This window comes from Lepidochelys kempii, chromosome 2, assembly GCF_965140285.1.
Source record: "Lepidochelys kempii isolate rLepKem1 chromosome 2, rLepKem1.hap1, whole genome shotgun sequence".
Classification (NCBI taxonomy): Eukaryota; Metazoa; Chordata; order Testudines; family Cheloniidae; genus Lepidochelys; species Lepidochelys kempii.
Window position 1 is genome coordinate 132542116 of NC_136381.1, and position 22117 is coordinate 132564232.

Here is a 22117-nt window from a genome sequence, read left to right on the forward strand (position 1 = left end):
ACAGTCTTTCTTTTACACTATTTTGGCACTTGAATTTCCAGTCCCACCAAGAAAATGAAAGTGAAAGGTGAAAAATATTCAGTCAAACATTGCAAAAGCCTAGTAAAGTTTTGGGTTGCATTCAATTTGAAAAATCAGTAGGGATTTGGGTTATAGGAATCTTATCTTTCAAACCTGGCTCTCCTAATCATGGTGTCTGTCTCAATATATTTCATCTAATGTTACTCTGGGGTAAGCCAAACTAAAACCGGTTATGGCTGCTGCTCTTCATCTTCTGCTCTCTTACAATTTGGTACTGAGTCCTAAAAGGGGATTTAAACACAATGCTTGTGTTGAGTGTCTGTCACTCTGATTTAACAATTGTTTTTCCTAAGCATTTTTAGAGTGGAAAAAGCGTCAACTGCTTTTGCATTTCATTAGTAGGGACAACACACAGAGGATGCTTTATATTGGAGACATTTGTCTAATCGTTGTCTTGTCTCTCAGAAAACAGGTGTTTATGGAAAACTGTAATTCTGCAAGTCCCCAGTATGCACTATTAATGATAAGGAAAATATTTGTAGCAAGGTCCTGACTCATATTAAAATATTGTGAAGTATGGATGCTTTTAGCTTGCTCCATAGTATGGGTCCTAAAATATTTCATTTGAGAGAAATCAAGCTAATGGGCCAGTAGTTTCATGGGTTGAATTTGGCTGCAGCCAAGTAGAAAATTAAAATAAGCTAAGCTTAAAGATTGTGCTGAGGTCAGGTAATATTTGGGTCAAGTTGAAATTTCAATACATTTACTATTTAATTTATATTTCAGGTCATTCAGACTATCAGAGCCACTGACAAAGATAACTCTGCAAATGGGCCAAGATTCCATTATTCTCTTGATGAAGACCTTTCTTTGAATCCCAACTTTACCCTAAGGGACAATGAAGGTAAATCAAACACATTAATCTATAAGAAGTGGGACTCTGTTTTGTCTGGGATGTCTCATTGAACAAAGCAATTGTGCTCTGTTTCCACACAATGCTTATCAGGAGGTGGAAACTCTAATTTATCAATGTTCAACTGGCTGATTCCAAGGACACCATATTTGTACACATTGTATTGTGAACTATGAATAACCAGGACTATATTTCAAAAATAGTCTTTTAGAAAATGTTATTCCATTTTTATATTCTGTTCTATTTTATACCCAGCATGTACGCTTTATAGTCTTTTTATCCACTCATGGTGGTTGTTTTATTTAAATGAGTTGGAGAAATGTTTTGTTTGCAGTCTCAGTGCAGTTCCTAGTTGATGATTATAAAGCCACCACCACTACACCACTATGAATTGTCACTATGGCTGACATTCTTACAAGAGAAACCACGGACTGAAGGAAACTGAACTCCCTCTCAGTCCTAGAGGTCTGTATCCCAAAGGAAGGCCTCCGGCACTGCCCCGGGAACGATATGACTCTGCACTATCCCCCCACAGGGCGGTGACTAAATGGTGCAATCTAGCCCTTTGCCAACTTGGAGCTTTCATTCTGTTCAGATCATGATGGAGCATTGTATTCAGGGATGGGAGGTCTACCCCTGAAATGAATGCAGAGTGTACTTGTGTGCCTTTATATTTTGAACATTGAAGGGAGATTCATATAAACTCACTGAGTGTTTGGATGTTTTTACGTTTGGGATCACAGCTGCACTCATTTCAATGCACAGAGCTTCAGATGTTTGCATGCTTTTGAATGGATATATTTGGATCTCTGGATCTTGATATATTATTAAACCTTTGGAGCCTTTGAACAAATTGTATGCTCTAAACCATACACTTGTCTGGCCACCAGCAAAATATCAATGTTCTAAGGCTTAAGGGCCATAATGTGACTTGGACTACATATTCACACATACAGATGTGAGGGAGAGTAATAATTTTCCTTACTTCTATGTGCAAGCTATCCAGACTTTGGGTGCAGTTGAACTGAAGTAAGAGGTTGCTGCTGGCCTACTATACCCCCTGGAGCATATGAGTGTGGAATATGGGCACATGGAGTGGAGCATTGGCTCCACCCCACCAACTACAGCTGGTATATGGAGTGTCATAATTTGCTTTTGTTATAGGACAACAACAAATGACTAGCACTCTTGAGCAGGGGAACTAGAGCGGGAAATTGTGCCTCCAAAGGCTGTCCATGAACCAATGCGTCCTTGGTTTGTGCTATTTATCTAGCACCCCTTCTTCAGAGCTGTGTTGTTAGGCACGATCTAGCCCTGAAATATCAGTGGAAAACATATACAGTGCAATTTTCAACCACTTGAAACTTTAGTATTTCTAAACCATTTTTTCCAGACTTGGCTGAAGACACATCCCATGCATATGGCAACTTTGAACTTTTCAAACAAAACCATTTCTAAGCTGTGTTGCATAAAAAAAAGATCAGAACAATTTAATAAATTGGTTTTATTTTACAACTGCATAACTTTATAATCGCTGAATATTTGGGGATTGTTAGGTTAGAAAAAAAGAAAAAAAATCAGTGTTGGGCTGAGAACAAGCTTGAGAAAAATCAATTCAATAATGTTTTTCAAGACTGTAGAATGAAAATGTGTCTCAATGAGAACTGTGCCATGTCACTGCAGAGCTACAATATTTTTGTGAAAGAGGAACTGCAGAACCTTTTGGATTTTAACATATACCCAAGTATTTCTTCTCTTTGCTTTGTTTCTTTTAGAAGTAGGCTGAAACTGCAAGATTCAGCTCTGGATTTAAGGCCCAATACACTACTGCATTAATTCCATTTTACACCATTTGACATCCGTGGGACTAAACCAATTTTAAAACTGAAGCTCTGCAGCGGTGCTTCAGCCCGCCCTGGATGTTAATCGCTCCTTTCAAAACTCTGGGGTGTTTGGAGCCAGGATTTTGGCACAGAGATAAGGAGGAGCTCTTGAAATATAAATGTGGAGTTGGGTTTGGATTATGGTCTGGGCCCTTTAAAAATATTAAAAGGGGAGCTGGGTGCTGATACTCCTTCTTATGTTGAGTAGTATTTTACTTCTCAAGTAGATTCACTGAAGTTGATTGAGTGTCCTCATGAAATAAGTACTATTCAGTTTGAACAAGGGTATCAGAATCAGGCCCAGAGGGATCAGAGAATACCACCAGCAGCAAAATAATACAGTATGCACAGACAAATACAACAAAGAAACAACAAAATATTGCTACATTGAAGAAAATCACATATATTTTTATTTAATGGTTTAATCCTGCAATTCTAGAAAGCAAGACCAATGAAAAATGGCTTTTCAATTATTTGGGAGTTGGTTATTTGAAAATTTTCTGCTGCAAATGTTTTTTGATGGAAAACTGGGTTTTCAAGAAAATGTTGCTTTGTTTTGTTTTGTTTTTTGCAAAATATACTACTTTCTGAGGGAAAGTTTGACTTCTTGTCCAAAAAATTGAATACCCCTCCCACACACACACGAAAGATTTTGTTTTTCGTTTTGTTTTTGGAAGACCTACTGTGGTTCCTCATAGGACTTGTAGTTTGGTTCCCTCATGCCCACATTCTACTCTGTGCCTTCAGGGTCCCCAACCAGAGTGCATCGCTCAAAATGCACCATAGGGATTCCTGTTCTTCATACGCAGGCTCAGCAAGAGAGGAGACAAAGGTACATCATGGTAGATATAGTCCAGCCTGAGAGCCTGGCTGATAGAGAAGGGGAGCACAGGAGTTACAACTCCCATGAAGCTGTGCAGTGGCATTTCTGAGTCAAAAATTTTGGGTTTCATCTGAAAGTTTTCAGGTGAAAATTTTTGGTTTATAAACATTTGCCAAAAAGTCAAATTTTTCGGTGGGGGGGGGGGGAGAATTCTGAGCTTCTCTAGTCTTCCCACATTGTTCTTCATAATATTGCAAGCACTGGGCATTATAGAATCTATTAGAAAAAAATAAGTATTCTCCGTAGGTTTTTTTTTTTTTAATTTATCAATAATGTCTGAACTTGGCAGTTATTACTTAGTCTAGCATAGTTACTATCATTTTTTTGCAATACAGTTGCCCATTCACCCAGTTTAAAATCTGCTTGTTTAGTCTGCCAGTGTGAATCTGCTCTTTATTATGAATTCTGTACCTACCCAAATGGTTTCTTTTTCCCACTAATGTGTAGTTGATTAATATGCTTAATTCTTTTTATGTTTTTTTAAACCTTATCCTTTCCTCATGAATTCTAGCATACAAAGAACCTTGCATATGGATCTTTCTCATCCCATACAGAAGGTGCTCAGTCGGATACCCTGATTTTTCTGTGCCTCAGTTCCTTCATGGGTTTTGGGATCTGTGTCTGGGAAGGGAAAGGGGTCAGTAACAAGAAGGACATTCCCTGCTCCCCAAAGACAGCAGTAGAAAAGACGGCAGCATGAATGCATTCTACATAAACTGTTCCTCGAGTCTTTTCCTGCTGAGGAAGGCCCCTTACGGGAGTTTTCACAGTTAGTGACACCCAGGGAAGTCTTTGCTGCAGGACCACACTGTCAGGGAGCCAAAGGAGGGGAGAAGAACCTCTTCAGAATGCAGAGCTGGCTGACAAAATTTAAATTTTCAAAACATCAACAATATTTTTTTTTTTTTGCAAAAAGCTTGCACGGTTTCTTGACCAGTTTGCAGAATGCTTGACATTTTTGAAAAAAAAAAAAAAAAAGATTTCAATGAAAATGTTTGTGAATGTTTTTTCAGCCAGCTCTGTCTACTCCAAGTTGTGGTGAAAGCCCAAGACCTCTGTACAGATATTTAGGTTGGTATGGACATAGTCACACACATACATACAGAGTCTTCCTGTGTGTGTGTGTGTTTATATATACACACACATACACATACAGAGAGAGAGAGAGAGGATTAGATTGATAGATCGCTTCGTCCCTATTTTGGTTCATGCTATAACCTGCAAGCAGAAGTTATACTGCCCTTGAGACACTTGGAAGAGACTGTAACCTCTAGAGGGAACTTCATTCAGGTTTCAGGGAACTTTTAAGATTTTCAAGCTCTTTGAGATACAACTTTTTCTCTCACAAAACTTACAAATCCTACTGGCTGCCCCAATGGCTCTGGTAAATTCTCTGTAATTTTTGGTGTCACAGAATGTACGTATTCAGTCAGCTGTGCCAATATAATTTGTAAATTCCCCAAGCTTTAACCCACTGAGACTGGTGACTTCTGAAAGTCTGAAATTGGACTTAACCCCAAGAAAATGTTCAACTCCAACTTGGTAAAGACAGTCTCGTGCACTAATTGTCATTGAGGATCAATATTGAAAACAAGTTTGAAGATTTTCCAGTGAGCCATTTTTGAGTTATGTGTGGGGGAAAAGTTACATGCCTTTTCTATAGCTACAACTTGTTTGCTTTCTTTTTTCAACAAGATATTTTAACAGCAGCTGCAGGAGAAGAGCTGCCTCCAGATAAATACCTGAGCACCTCACAATTTGTAATGTATTTACCCCTCACCAGACTCCTGTGAGGTAGGGAAATACCATTTATTCCTGTTTTAGAAATGGGGAACTGAGGCAAAGAGAGACCAAGTTATGTATGTGTTGCAACACCTTAGTGATTTAGGGGCTGAAGTCCCATAGACTTTCAATTAGTCTTAATGTAAGTCTACATGGCAATCAAAGATTTCTGGCACAGCTGCGGCTGCCCGGGTCATCAGACTCAGGCTTGTGCGGCTTGGGCTGTGGGACTGAAAATTGCAGCATCGACATTCGGGCTTGGGCTAAAAGTCTGCACTGCTATTTTTAGCCCTGCAACTCGATCCCCTTGAGCCCAAGTCAATTGACCTGGGCTCTGAAACTCAATGTCTCGGGGGGCAGGGGGTGGGGTGGGGTGTGCAGTGTAGACATACCCATAGGGTCCTAACTTCCAAACTAACTTTTTAAGATAAGATTTAGAGTCCTAAGTCAGTTAGGTATTGTAACACTGAGCAAAGAAATGCCTAAATATCTTTTAACATTCTGGGCCTAACATCATAACAGAACTGGGTTCTCAAGTTCCAGGCTAAAGCTCTATCCACTGGGCCATCCTTTTCCAATAATAAATTAATGTTGTTCTGTTGATTACTGAGCTTATATCTGTACCATTATTCCAGAGATTGTGTTCACTTGTCCTCCAATGCTGAGCAGACTGCAAAGTCACATAACTCTGGGATCAAGGCTGGGATCAGCACATAGGAGGCAAAAGAAAGAAAAGGGTACAGAGGCACCTCCTCATGCTGGTGTTGCTGATATCAAACAGCTGAACTTTCAAAATTAATTCTGTAAGAGCACACATTGATGTTACTAGAAGATGTAACATACGCACATATGTTTTTGCTGCTCTGGTAGCAGTAATACTTAATAAATGGGCACAAGAGAAATAAATATTATTTTTAGTAGAGTAGCACAGGAAGAAATCACTTTTTTACTGTAGAGCTGGATGGAAAACCAAAAGCTAGCACAACTTATAGAACTATTACAAATACTTTCTGCATATTTCATGAAATGTGGACCTTTAAAGAACATATTTTTGCTGAATTAGCAGGAAGGGAGAAAATGTTAAGATATCTGGGAAAGGAGAACAGCATTAGCACTAATTATGATAACTGTAAGACTGAACCCCAGAGCACTTGGGGCATCAACAGGATGTATACTGTCTTGCTCAGATATTATCACACAACTGAAAAACATAAATAAAGAGGAAATCTGCTGCAAGTGCAAAGGGAAGGAGAAGGGATGGCAACTTATGAGCCACGCAGAGAATTTAGAGAAGGAGTGTATCAGATATCAGGAGTTTTTCCATGGTGAGGGGGAGGGAACTCTTCCAGCTAAACACTTCTCAGAGCTGTGAAGATCTCTGCTATTTTCCTCCTCTCTCTGGCCAAAACATTTCTTAAATGAAAAAAAAGCTAGATCCCTCTCTGCTCCTGAACTGACCAGAGGGGATGCTAAAGAGTGACACAAAGGCTCTTTATCCCTTTGTTTGAGTGGGTGCACTCCGCTCCCCCTCCCCCCCCGCCCCCATCTGCAACTCACAATCCCTGCTAGCTGAGAAACGAATTCCTGAGCCCTAAGCCCAAACTCTGAACTGCACTGTGGCCACACATCGTGCCATCGCTACTGGAGTGGCAGACCAGCCCCGTGACAGTAAATTTGAAACTAACCAGAAATAAATGTTTGTCCCAGTGTTATCAGTGAAGAAATGAAATGGAAATGCCCAAGAATATAGTCCTACGTAAACAAATTAAAACTCAGAAATTCAAAGCTTGGACACCAGAGGCACTGTGACTGAGGTGGATGCAGGTTTCTTGAGCTCTAAAGTAGCCAATGGGGAATCGCCAAATATCCGTCCCCTGAAACTCACCATCCAACCCAGAGAAATATTGCTTCCAACTATGGAAGCCCGCAAGATGCCCTTTAGTTCTGCGTCTTCCTCTCTGAATCCAAAAACACAGGGAAAACAAAACAAAACAGACGAGACCTGCCTCCCCACTTCTACAAACAGAAACATGCCCGAGCCTGAGGCAGCACAATTGGGTGGTACTACTGCAGGCAACCGTAGATACTGGTGAAATTAAATTTACAGTTTTGACCCTACAGACCGCCACGACTGAGATTCAGAGTGTGCTACAAGCTCAATCCAGATGGGTGAAGCACAACACACAATTTCTGATGTGGAAAATGATTTCAAAGAGAACAAATTGCAGGTTATGAAGAACTGTAATGACATCAAGACTGTTAAGACCAAGCTAATTGATCTAGAAAGCCACTCACAATGATGTAACATGAGGATTGTGTTTTTTCCTAAAGGACTAGAGAAAGGTAAACCCTCTGAATTTGTCCTTAAACTGATAACTAAGTTGTTGGATCTTCTGGTTTTGGCATAGAATGGGCACAATGAGCTCTTGCTTCTTAGCCAGCTCCAGGAAATCAGCCTAGACTAGTGATTGTACAGTTCCTGAAGTTTACCACTACGGGAGTTATACTGCAGAAATCCAGAGGGGGAAAAAAGGAGCTGGTATGGAGAGAAACAGCAATTAAAATACAGCTCTTTTGAGATTATTCCTGTGATGTGGTTGCAATGAGGGCAGTGTTTTAACCAAGCAAAACAGTTGGCCAGGAAGATAAACTAGAAATATTTTATTTGGCAATGCTCCATATTAAGAATGATGAGGGGACAGTATCATTCAGTTCCTCTTAGGAGGCAGAAAAATTGCCTCAAATTCTGCACTCTTTCCTCACAAGAAGAGACATCTATGGAATGATCTGACTGTATGGGATTAATGTATGGCTCTCTGAGATCTGATATGGCCCCTCTAAAGAGGTTGATGTGCGCTCATAGATATTGATATGTATGTTTCTTTTCTTTTCCTTTATTTCTCTCTCACTGGGGCTGAAGTGTTGAAAGGTTATCATCAATTTACTTCCTATTGCCTTAACTTGTTCAAAAAGAGGATCAATGTAAAATCAATCATTTGATCAGTAATTATATTTTTGTAGTAGCTTTATTAGATGGTGCTTTCTTATCGACAAATGTGTCAAGGTTCTGTTGCTAGCAGACAGTTACTATAATTTTAATGTTTGGGGCCCAGGGGTTGTGAGAATCTCAAAATTTCACCTGATCCAACCACCTCCTCTGGTTGTCAAGTGTGTATTTTTGGACAGTTTAAACAAATTCTTCTTTTGGATTGTATGATACTTGTGTGTATTTCTCTCTCCCGTATCTTTTTATATTTTGTTTATTTGCTTATTTAATTCCTCTTTCTGCCTCCCTCTCATCACTCTTCCATGCTGGGAATTTCCTTCCCATGCCTATGGAATATGTACTGGGAAGTGACACCCTCTGCCTAGATTATATAGCTTTAGTTGCTAAGATATGAAAGAGCTGTATGGTACTTAGGAACATCTGCAATTTCTCATTTATTCACAAAACGACTTTATATTTTATCCAGTATATCTTAACAATGATGGCTCCAATAATTTAAAGCATCTCCTGGAATATAAAAGAATTTAATAACCCCACTGAAAGAAAAAAAAGTAATTCAGTACTGAAAAAAGAGAACATTGACATGCTCCACAAGATGCGTCTGACAGAACTTGAAGCTTATAAACTGAAGAGAGATTGGATAGGCCTCTCAGTTTCTAGTTGCTTTAATTCTAAAGTGAGGGGTGTTGCTGTACTAATACATAAAAATTTAATGTTAATATTTTGATCACAGGGTCTGACAATGAGGGTGGATTCACTGTCCTTAAGATTGAAATTGGCAGTTTTATAATCCTCTTTTGCAACCTTTACAGGCCAAACCTGGATGATCCCAATTTTTTTCATAAACGTTTTCTGAGTATAAATGCCATAGTATAGTATAGTATAAGGCCACCATACCCTTATTATAGCTGTTGATTTTAACAAAATTCTAGATCTAATCCTTGATAAATCTTCTCCATTTCCATATAAAAAACATACATAGCTAACTTAGAATGACAAAATGTGTGGAGATCTGGTATTCCTACAGCCAGAGCCTATAGGTTTGGGGTGTTTTTTGTTTTGTTTTGTTTCCTGCAGCTCATTCAACACATTTTAGTTTGGACTATTTCCTACTTTCACAAAACTTGACCAATTCTGTCACTGGTACTATTACTATATCTGACCATGCTTATCTATATATGTCTTTGAGGTCCCCATGTTATGTACCCCCCAACTAAAATGTGGAGATTAAACACATCTCTTCTGTTTGATACATCATTTGGTAACTCTATCCAGCAGGAGTTAACATTTTTTTAATACCAATGCCCCACTGCTTCATCACCTGACACACTTTGGGAAGCCTTTAAAGCTTTCGTCAGAGACTGTATCATCTCTTATGCCTCCTTTAAAAAGAAATGAAGAGAACATGGAATTGATGCCCTTTCAAAGGAAATTAAGGTCTTGGATGTAGACTGCATCTGCCCCCTTCCTAAAGGAACTCAGAACTCTCATTCATCTAAAATACAAAATCAACAAATTTCTGTCCCAAAAGGCTGAGTTTGCTTTCTTCTGTTTGAAGCAAAACTGCTGGGAATCTGGCAAGAAAGATAGCAAGCTATTGGCATATAGATTTAAGCAAAAGGCTAACAGAAATAAGATGGGTGTTATTCATGATAGGAGCAATACATTATATAAAACACAGATATTAATGAAGAATTTCAGCAGTTTTATTCAAAACTATATTTAGCTGAAAAGAGAATCGGCAAAGATGCCCTAGATGACTTTTCTAGTGTATTGTCTCTTCCACAGATCTCTAATTATCAGAAGCAACTTTTAGCTGCTCCTTTAGAAATAACGGAACTAATGCCAGCTGTAAAAGAAATGAAAGTTGCAAAGATTCCTGGTGTTGCTGGGTTCTCAACTTAATTTTACAAAAAGTTCTATGTAACTTTAACACTCAGATTATTGAACATATTCAATGAGGCCAAGAATGAGCAAACTCTCCTGCCTACTCTAAGAGATGTTGTAATTTCAGATATTTCTAAACCTGGGAAAGACCTTGGACTATGTAGAAATCACAGGCCACTTTCTTCAATAAATTGTGATGCTAAGATTTCAGTCAAAGCTCTTGCTATGCAATTGGATGAACTTCTCTCACACATTATACACATAAATCAGGTAGGCTTCCTTCATAATAGACAAAGCTCAGATAATTTGTGTCATCTGACTGATATTATTGCTGCTTCAGGAGATACTAAGGAACCCTTAGCTCTTGTTTATTTCGATGCTAAAAAAGGCCTTTAATCACATAGCCTGTGATTATCTTTTTCATGTGTTAGCAAAATTTGGATTTGGTAAGCAATTTATTTGCTTGGATTAAACTTTTGTACTCTAACCTGACTTTCAGGGTAGTGACCAAAGGAATTATTTCTGCCCCATTTCTGTTACACAGACGAATGAGGCAGGGCTGTCCCCTTTCTCCTCTTCTGTTTGATTTAGATCTAGAAGTTGTAGCCATTGCTATCTAACCAAATCAATATATTTATGATATCAGGGTGGGGGATAACAGAGTCCAACATTATGTTCTATGCGGATGATGCTCTTGTATTTGTATCTAAGCCCAAAGTTACGATTCCTAACCTTCTAACCCAACTGTTTAAAAGTTTGGACACCTCTCAGGATATAAAATTAATTGGAGTAAATCAGAAATCTTAGGCATTAACAACTATGCTCACAAAGGTCTTTTCTTAAATCAGAACTTGTCAGTGTCAATCGTTTTACATAAAATGTATAGGAATACTGATTATACAAAAACAGAATATTCAGGACATTCCTAAGATATAGAGAAAGCCAACAATTGCCCAAGTACCTAACCATTTGGGGAGATGGAACTCCTTAACCCCTCAGTTTGTTGGGTAAAATTAATATACTGAAAATGTCTGTCCTTCCCAGAATTTCATATCTTCTGAGGGGTCTCCCTAGTTCTATTCCTCAAAATTATTTTAAGAAATTCAATAATATTTTCAGAATGTTCCTTTAGGATGCAGGTAAGAAACCTAGACTAATTCTGAACAGCTCCCCCTCCCTCTGGGAGAGTTTGGCTTTTCCAACTTTGAAAATTATGATATCTCCTTTTTATTAAGTCAGGTATCTTTGTGGCTGTTAGCTATGGCTGCAAAAAGTGTTCAGTCTTCTATGATTGTATGAGAATTGGTATATCCTCTCCCTATTTCAGACACTGTAGAATTGAATTATTATGGATTTGAAGACTCCAACGTTTCCACAATAACAGCTGTGAAGCAAGCTTTAGTCATACTTGGCTAGAAAGTTCTTCTTCCATGCATTCTTCCATAAAGAAGCAATCCCATAGAGCAATCCTATTTTTAAAATCAGTGGCAAAACCTTGACTGGGGTGGATTGATGGAGACAGGAATTATGATTGTTTCGCAGCTAATAGGCAATGAAAAAGTTAAAGTATTTGTAGATTTTCAGCAACAATTTGGCTTGCCCTGCCCCTGAGCATGGAAACATCTCCAATTAAAGCATTTACTAATGAATGTGTTTGGACTGGATGCACTGGGAACTCCAGAATTTTTATTACTTTGGAGGAAACTTACTGGATTTACTTGGCCAGCGGTATCCTTTTACAGTTTTCTGTCCCAAAAAATTCTGCCAAAGACTGATAATTGGAGAGTTGCTTGCAAGAGAGATTTGGATACACAACTATCTGTTACCCAATGGAATACAATTGCATCTAATGTTAACAAAAATAAAAGCAACTGTAGACCTGAGACTATGGCTTATTCACCGAAAAAAAAAAAATTATATATATACAGTGGTCTCCACAAAGGCTAATGATAATGGGCCTCATGAATGCTGACTGATGTAGGAAATGTAACTCTCTTGGTAGGTTAGTGCATATGTTTTGGGAGTGTCCTGTGTCAAGAATTTCTGGTATGCAGTAGGTCAAAGGATCACTTTGATATTGGATGCTAAGTTGGAGCCCTCTCCCTTAAATTTCATTCTTGGATATATTTCTGATACCTGCAGATTACCTGGTAACAAAATGGTGTGATTCCAATGTCAGCTTTGGTCACTAAAAAATTAATCGTGATAAAATTGAAAAGTTGATCTTCACCAAATATGTATGCCTGGGCCAGTGATATGGCTGACCTTGCAGCTAACAAATGACTGGCATTCTGCAGAAAGAAAATATCCAAAATATACATAGCAATTTGAGCTGACTTTTTAGAGGTCTATGATTAATGTAGACTCTGAGGATAAATATGTTGCTTCCCCTTGACTTCCTTTATTCTAACCCTCTTTATTTACTTGGTGTATTATATTGAATCTAGTATTTTGGTATATTTGTTGTATTTGCAACTATTATTTATATATTGTAATATATAAAATATATATTAAAAAAAGAAATTGGCAGCTATCACTTTAGGAATATTACCAATGCAAACATTGTCTCTTTGATAATTCTGTTTATTTTTAATTAGTCACAATATCTCAGAGAACTTCTAAAAGTTCAGCTGCTGACATAAGCAGAGTAGAGCAACAAATTAAAATATGCCTAAAGCAACAAATGGATTTTTATTTTGTTTTTGACTTCCATTTCTCTTGTGCTTGCCTGTAGTGTGTCAATAGAATTCTCAATTTGTGTATAATACATAAATTAGTAGTCCACAAAGTGCTCCTACTTTCACCTTCCCCAGAACTCGCACCAGTTCTTAGCTTCTTTGATATTTTCCCTATTCCTGCATTGCATTTCTCAGGGTGGGAACAAAATATAAATCAGAGATGAACAGCACTTTGGAAACAAAGAGGATTGTGATAATGGCCTTGAGTGCAGGATAGTCTGGATTCATAGTCTACAATTCCAAAGTGTAAAGAAAGATTGCTTAGAGCTGTGGGGAATATTCCACACTGAACCTCATACCCACTTGAGCAGAGTCTTGGGTTCTAGCTTCCGTGTATTTCCAAAGCGTAGCTCGTGTGTATACAAGTTCAGTTATCATGAACTACTGTTATTTGTACAGCTACAAAACTAGACAAATTTCCCTCCCCCTCTAAGTTAGCCCCTTAGCAGCCAATCCTCTTATCCCCTGCAAGCCTTGAGACCCACCTTCTGACTTTAGATCTTTTCAGGAAGTAAGGGTGCAGCTTTGTAAAGGTGTCAAGGGCCTTACTGGAATGTACAAAGTATTTTTTATTATGGAACAAGTATAGATAGGTCATTGAACATGAACCATCTAGCCTATTTACAAAGGCTGGTTCACTTCTGGCCTGGTGAACCAACCTGTACAGTTTTCATCATCCTAAGGTTACTGCTTCTGTTCCAGTATATCTGTCTTCTTGTCTCTTTTCCTTTGTCAGAAGAAACTCTCTGTGTTATTTCCCCCATAACCCTTAAATGGATCATTAGCATCTTTCTTTGTACCCCACTGTCTTTGGCCTTCTACATTTGTGGGATTTTTTTGTTTCATGTTAAGTTTTTCCACTTATAAGTTGCACAGTCCATAGTTTCCCTCTCAGTGGCTTCTCCAACTTCTCTTCCTCCCTCAGAAAAGTCACCCAGTGTAAATATAAAAAGCATAGGAAGAAAAGTCATTGAGCAAATGTTTGGCTGAACTTTTGTACATTTATTCACTTTATTCATATTTAGTCACTAGAATGAGATTCTGAACACCAGCTCTGCTACTATCACTGACCTGAGTGGTGAGTTTGGGCAAGTCATTTCACCTTCCTGTGCTCAGTTTCCCCACATGGAGTAAAGATACTGACCTCCTCTGTAAAGCACTTTGAGATCCACCATAGAAAAGCACTATATAACAGCTAGGTATTACCTTTATCAAGGTTTCCCCCATAGTAATAATGAACATTAGAATATATGAACATACTGATACCCCTGGACCTTCTATTCCACCACCACAACACATACTTACAACCTCCTTTGCTTGTATTTATATCTGTAAACCTCCACTGGGAGAAAAAAATATTTATTTTTTGTACACATGGCTCTAATTTTGCTTACTATCTTAGCGATCTTAGACACATTCCAGCTAGGGTTTTGTCTACTTATTCCATGCTGTAAGTACTTTTAGAAAGAATATAAAGTACCAAAATGACCATGATCAAGGGCATTTCTAAATTAGAGACCTTGGTTCTAACTGCTTTTGTGTTTAAACCCATGCCTCTTGATGGTTACTATCTTTTTAAAAAAGAGTTAAAAATGCAAAACTGTGAAAAATGTTGTTGCATTGCATTCTTCCAACTCTTTGGTGTTTACTAATTTATTTTATACAGTATAAAAATGTCAGCTTCTCATTGGGGTGGTGGGGTTAAACTTCGTTCTTTCAAGATTTCTTCACTCTAGTGTTACGTCTGCCAACTTCGTCCATGACTTTTTTATTTCATCTTGTAGCAACCTTGCCTATTTTTTTTTCTTTTGACATCTTTGTGCTTTTTCAGTTTGGATTTCCCCCTGTCTGCAGTTATCTGCTGCCTTATTTCATATCAGACCTCATGTTTCAATGTTCTTTTCTTCACAGCTTTGCCAATAAGCTTCCATGCTTAAATTCTTTCATCATTACTTGGTTGCTACTCGTGTTTTTTGTGTGACTTTAAACCCTTTCTGCTCAGGATGGTTCACTTTTTGCTCTCGTATTAGGTCTCTGATGTGTTTGGCTTTTTTTCTTAACAGACTGCATTTTTGTCACTGCTGTTTTAGCTGCATCATTGGATCACTCACTCTAGGTTAGATTTATGTCAGGGGAAGAAAGGAGGAGGTTATGCTTTCCTGCCCAGATTTAAAGACTGGGCCTCTTCTGGATGTCATCCCAGGCAGATTTACATGGGCAAATACTGTAGGAACTTCTTATTCTGTCTAAATTTACACAGAGTAACTGAGCTTATATGTTGGGGCCTGTAGACACCATCACAACAGAAAAATAATACATCACCAAAAAGAAGTAAAGGGCCATCATCAGTATTCTTAATAGCACTTGCTACTACATGTTTGATTAGCTGTAGAAGATCTGAGGATGACTTGTATTGGGATGAGCCTCATGACTGATGCAACTGTTGATGCTCAGTTGATGGATACGGTGTTACTTGTCACGAAAATGGAATTGCACTACAAGCTTTAGCCCTTAAATATATTCTTGATATTTTTACTTTATTATATTGTCTAGATAACTTTGTGGTGTTGTTTTCTCACCCCATTTTTCTTACAACTTGAAATCAAACCATTCCTACTGTTGACCATTCTATTACAAAATTGCTGAGATGTGCCGAGTACCTGCAACTCCCATTGACTTCATTGCAATTCCAGGAGCCCAGTGCCAGTCAGGATATGGCACTTTTTAAAAAGTCATGTTGCAAATTAAAGTATTTGCCTACATTTTGGTTATGCTGTTTCATCAAAATTCTGGTTGATAGAATGCAATTCAGTTGGATTTTTAAGGCCTGACATTGCATTCTGGAAGATATATGTTCTTAAAATGTCAAATTTGTTGGCTCTTTGGTACAATGATCCTCCTTCACATATTGCAAATCTAGCTCTTGGAGTGGTTTGCAGATTTGCACTACAAAAACACATGGAGTGAAATCCTGGCCTCATTGAAGGCAATGGGAATTTTGCCATATTAAATAAAACATTATTGTATAACATTGTACTTTTGGGTATGAAAATTACTAAAGATCTTGTTCTTGGTGTTAAGGTCAGAACAAGTTAACTTGAATTATCCGAGATATGGGCAGAGTTATTAGATGAACAATGACAGTGTGTAAAGTCCTGGCCCCACTGAAGTCAGTGGCAATTTTGGGAACTGAAATCAATGGGAATTCAGTCCATATCTCTGTTTTTGCTCCTTTAAAGCATACCTCCTTTACCAATCCATTTTGTCTGATCATTGTATCCCTTCCCTAAGGCATACTTGCACTGGACAGCCTCACCACTTTTACATAATGAGTTGCGACATCATAGTCTAATTCCTCTCTCATGTTCGCCCAACTAAGCCCTCCTGAACCTGCTGTAAGGAAGGAAAAAATAATACAAAAACACTTTGCCTTTGCCAATCTGGTGGTGAGGGAAAAATTTCTTCCCAGCCCCTTTTCCCTTGCCCCAAGAAAGGAGCAACTAGTGCAATGCCCACAGCAGAACCTGACAAAACCTGGTATTTTACCACTTTCATGGGTGGTAGGATGGGTGCTGTTCCACTGGTCCAGGTAAAAGAAGGCTTTTTCTGCACCAGCATGAATCTATATAGTCTCCCCTCTCTTATGGTCACCTGTGGATAACAGGTCAGAGACTCCATGCTGCCCCGGTCTGCTGCTGCAGTCAGAAGTCACTTCTTGGCTTTCTAGCCCTTAAAGGGGGCACACTTCTTTTCCAACAAGCCAGACAACAGCCCCCCACTGTTTAATGAGTGGCAAGGTCAATATTATGGTCTTTTGTAGCCAATTCAGCATCATGATAGCCCATCGCCCCATCCGTATGCTAGAATAAAAGAACTGAAATTGTTTGTGAAAAACATTTTAGTAAATGTAAAATGTCATACATGTATCAAAGAACAAGCTCTTCCAACCTCTTGTCAAATAAGCCTTACGAATCTTCCAATTCTTTTTAAATTAAATTGGCAGAGGCCTGTAAAACCTGTGGACCTGTGAACTCGATGAACCTCTTTCCATGGCACAGTCTGTGAATAGAATCTGCAGGCCAGTACTCACCCAGCTTTGGGGAAGAGGTCTCTGAATATAATACATGTAATCTGAATCCCAGTGACATTTAATTTGATCTTTTCAATCAAGTGACACAATTGTAACACAAAATGAGGGGTGCTGCAAAATAAGGTGGAAATAGCATGTACTTTAATGGTGAAACAGTGAATATTAGTGGAGGGATCTTGATTTTTTTAATAAAATGTCATAGCTGCAGAGTCTCATTAAGGCTACCTCCCCAGACAATGCATGGTAAAAACTAAAATTTTATCAGCTTATTTGGAGATGTCTTAAAACAAATCTTTTTGTATTGCATACACTTTTAGGTGTATTTTGGAATAAGGTCTGTGTCACAAAATCAAAAGCAGCTGTACAGATTTGCTGTGTTTCTTGTGTAGTACTTCTGTTGGGGTTTTCTTGCAGACTATTTGACACCGTTTTATTTATTGCTGAGGGGTTTTCTTTCAGTTTATTTTAAGTGTGCAACACCCTAGCACCTCAGTAACAGAGGGGATAGATTGTATCATTATAAATATTATTTCCCCACTCTCAGGCTGTTTTGTAGGAACATACTGTCAGTGGGTGTTAATGACTTCAAAAGAATCATCTATTTGTGTTTTTATACATGGGGCCTGATCATGGATTTATGGGCAACAAAGCAGGCAGGCATCATACCACCAAAAGAGTGGGAGGAATTCTGCTGGGCAGCCAGCCTGCCTCAGAGCAAAACCCACAAAAGTGGCACCTTGACCTTTAAGTGCGGAAGGAGATTTAAGAGGCAGTTTTATATATTGCAACCAGTGGAAATGGAGACAAAGATAAATGTATTTAGCTAAGTCATCTAAGAAAGCACCAATAAGCACAGTGAACAGTCCACTGGACTGGGACGTGGGAAACACATTCAGTTCCTGGCTCAGTCACAGACTTCCTGTGTGATCTTGGGTATGTCAATTAATCTACCCTTTGCCTCAGTTACCCACATGTAAAAATGGGATAATATCTACCTCACAGGGTGTTGAGAATGAAATCCATTAATGATTGCCAAGTATTCCAGTCCCATGGTGATGGGGGTCACATACGTACATAGATCTTGCTGCAGGCATGGGTGAAATGTTAGGATAGAGAGACAGATGAGATCAATGTTTAAAGTGTTGGCACAAAGAGCTTGATAGAGAAAGGGCTGGCTTATTGAATCAAAACCAAGTAAGTAATACCTACCCAACCTAGCCATACTCATGACCCCTCCCCACCATGGAAAACAACTAGCCATGTGGGCTGGAACGTGCCATTCTATCTATATTCCTGCACCTGTATCCCTTTTTCAGTGACATCTACCTAGTTCTCTTGGTGTGCCCCTTTCCCAAAGCATTGTTAGCAGAGTCTTGAAGCATCACTAAGCCAACCCAGCTGTTCAGGCCCTTTAACAGGACTCTTAACAATATGTATGCTCTTTCCTGCTTCAATTTCCTCCATTCCTCAGGAAAAATTCATACTTTCCTCAGTTCATCCTAACTGGATGGACTTCAGCACACCATAATCTTGGTCAGTTGTTCTTTCTTAGCATTCTTCAGCACCCACTGAGCTTCTGAGACCATATATATATGTTTGCTTCAGTATGTCCTGTACGCAGCAGCTCAACACCTAAACAAAAATATTCCAATCAGAAAGAGTCAGGCAGTGAACAGACTTTAATAGTGATGTGAAAGCCACTTCCAAAAAAGAACTGCCCCAACACATGTGTGTGCAAGATCTTCCTGCCTGTAGTGTTGGTTAAACAAAGCTTGTGAGGCTATCTATGTAACAGTATCATCTGTTGACTCCCAGTAATATTACAAAATCATCCCCCTGTTTTCTCCTCCCTGCCCTTAATCACTCCACTCTTACAGAGATACATCTCCATGATCATACATATTCACATACACGATGACCCATCTCCTCGGCTCTGCCAGTGATACCAGACTCATCAGCTCACTTACAAGTTTCTCTTGAAAACGTCGCAACACTCCCTGAACTGATCTCTATGGCCACTATCCTCCTCTTTCATATTGCTCCTCAGGATTCATCTCTGCTCACAATGTCTTTAAGAAATCAATCAGTTAAGGATGGATTTGGTACCATGTTGGTGGGGATAAGTGACTCTTGTTTATAATAACTAAAAAATACTTCTGTAGATGTGTATATGTATATAAAAATGTATCGATTCCCTCTTCCACTTGACTTCTTAGAAGATTTCATGCTGTTTGGAGTAGGAACAGTGTCTTCTTATGTGTTTGCACAACCCCTGGCACTGGGATTGGCAACCTTTGGCACGCAGCCGGTCAGGGAAATCCGCTGGCAGGCCGGGCTGCTTTGTTTACCTGCAGCATCTACAGGTTTGGCCAATCGCAACTCCCACCGGCCACAGTTCACTGCTGCAGGCCAATAGGGGCTGCGGGAAGCGGCAGCCAGTACATCCCTCGGCCCACGCCGCTTCCCGCAGCCCCCATTGGCCTGCAGTGGCGAACCGCAGCTGGTGGGAGCGTGCCAAAGGTTGCCAATCCCTGACCTAGCACAATGGGGTCCTGATCCTAATGAGGGCCTCTGGGTGCTACTATCATATAAATGTAAAATTAAAATAACCCCTTAGTATTATTAACTGCGGAGCATGCCAGCTGGACCTGAGGAACTTTTAAGTAATGAAATTCAACATGAACTTCCTCTCCCCTCTTTTTTGTTCTGCTAGGACTCGAATCCATTTGCCTGTTCCCTCCCTTTAGCTGAGTGTCACCTTCTAACTTCCCATGCCCCCTACCCTAGCTCACTCTGTCAACTCTCACCTCCACCTTGAATGTCACACAGCTGGTGCTTTTTGGCCACCCTCTTCTCCTCGCTCAGATCTCTCCTGATAACTCACTTCTGCTGTGAAGCCTATAAGAAACACAGTCAGTTAAATTGAAGGGCCTTATTCTCGTTTATGCTAAAGAACTTTTACACAACTGTGGTAGTGGAAAATGGGACTTTAAGTGGATATAAGTTACATGTGCACCCCCTTTCAGGTCCCTATACACTACCCAGATGGTACAAAGTGTCCTTAAGTGAGAATGAGACCCAAAAACTTTATCAAAGTAAATTAAGTCATCAAGAAGTGAACTGGCAAATGGCAAAGCTGGCACATGATATTTATGTAACCCTGCCTAATCCCACCACACTCCCCCCTGTTGTTTTCCTCTGTCACACACCTTTGTCCTGCCATGTTTAAATTGTAGAATGTAAGCCCTTTGAGGCAGGGACTGTCTGTTTGTTGAGGTGTCTCTCACACCCTTGGGCATGACAGAAACAATAAATCATAATTATTCTTCATTAAGCCAGGGTGTCCTGCTTTTTGTGATTATAGATAACACAGCCAGTATCCTGACCAGACGGAGGAGATTCAGTCGAACTACTCAAGATGTCTACTACCTCCCGATTTTGATTTCTGATAGTGGAATCCCTTCTCTCAGCAGCAGCAGCACCCTTACAATCAGGGTCTGTGCATGTGAGAGAGATGGGCGCGTTCGGACCTGCCATGCCGAAGCTTTCCTTTCCTCAGCCGGTTTGAGCACAGGAGCCTTAATTGCAATTCTGCTCTGTGTCATCATTCTTCTGGGTAAGCCACTCTCTTGGTTAAATACTGATATCCTTTCATTAGCCTTCAGAACGTGGCAGTAGCGGCTTTTACTATCATGCGTTTCTGAATCAGGGATTACTTGTGAAAAGAGGTAATTAGAAATATAAAGCTGTGGTTTTATAGATAGGTTTTGCTAAAATTATTAGGAAAAATGCCTGTAAAGCATACTGGTGAAAAACTGGCATCCTGTAGAAAAAAATGTCCAGAGGTCAGAGTAATTAGCATTGAAGATCTTCCCAGGTAATTTGAAAAGGTTTCAGAAAGCCATTGACTCAAGGATCATCACTAGAACAGCTGGAAAAATGATAAAGAAGAGAGATGAGGAAAAGAGTTTTGAATTGCATTACTCTGTAAGAAGCACTATTAATACTGTACAAAAGCCACTTTCTAATTACCTCTGTGAGATGAGCTGATATCAGTGCACAACATAATCAAGAGGGGCAGGGGACATATTAAATGACAAAATGATTCCATTAGATAAATGTCCGTGGATATGCATTTTCTCTATTTTCCCAGACCAATTTTAATTTACCCATTACTTAATATTCTCATTTGGCAGAGATACAACATGTTGTACGTAAACATCATTGTACTATCCATGTGTTTTTATGCATTCTAACAGAGAATGTTTGAAACAATGGGATTTGTCCTGTGACCCACGTACATCCCTTAAATCAATGAATTTATCTTCAAAGCCTGTGCTCTTTCTACTGATTCCTTTCACCACAGCTTCTCAGCCATTTCCTGGGTTTTAGAGTATAACTTTAAAATGTACAGAAACGCACTTGAGTTATGTTATCAACATTTCAGTCACAATATGTGCAAATACATGGACATGGAAATGAAAGAGCATTTTGTTATTGTTTTTTCCAAAAGGAAAACACAAAACCTTGAAGATTTTAAGTTGATAGCTAATTGATTATTAATTTTATTAGGAATTGGGCATCCAGATCCCTTATGCAGTGTTGAAAAATCTCATCTTTCGTATATTAAGTGAAGATTTTCAAAGCAGGAATCAGGCACCCCAATCTCATTGATACTTAATCAGGGTTGGACACCCAACTGCCCTTTGTGCCATTGGAAATTTCCCTCTTAGTCATTATAGGCACTGCTTGCTATATTCTGGCAGGCTGCTGTGCCAACAGGGAACCCCACTGATTTAAGTGGGACTCCACATGGGTACAGCAGACTGTCTGCATATGACAACTTGCAGAATCGGGGCCTTATTGACAATAGAGCCTGTTCTTCCACCAATGGGCTGTGCATGGGAGGTAAA

The 22117-nt window shown here is 39.3% G+C and overlaps 1 protein-coding gene across 3 annotated transcripts in view; it reads left to right on the forward strand.

Annotated features, from left to right (window-relative positions):
* The window catches only part of CDH18 (cadherin 18), a 454121-nt gene that overhangs the window by 426168 nt on the left and 5836 nt on the right, over positions 1-22117 (forward strand). For all 3 annotated transcript variants that reach the window (XM_073332279.2, XM_073332277.2, XM_073332280.2), the window contains 2 exons: positions 808-925; positions 20569-20820. In XM_073332279.2, the coding sequence (XP_073188380.1) occupies positions 808-925; positions 20569-20820 (370 nt within the window). The remainder of the gene's footprint in view (positions 1-807; positions 926-20568; positions 20821-22117) is intronic.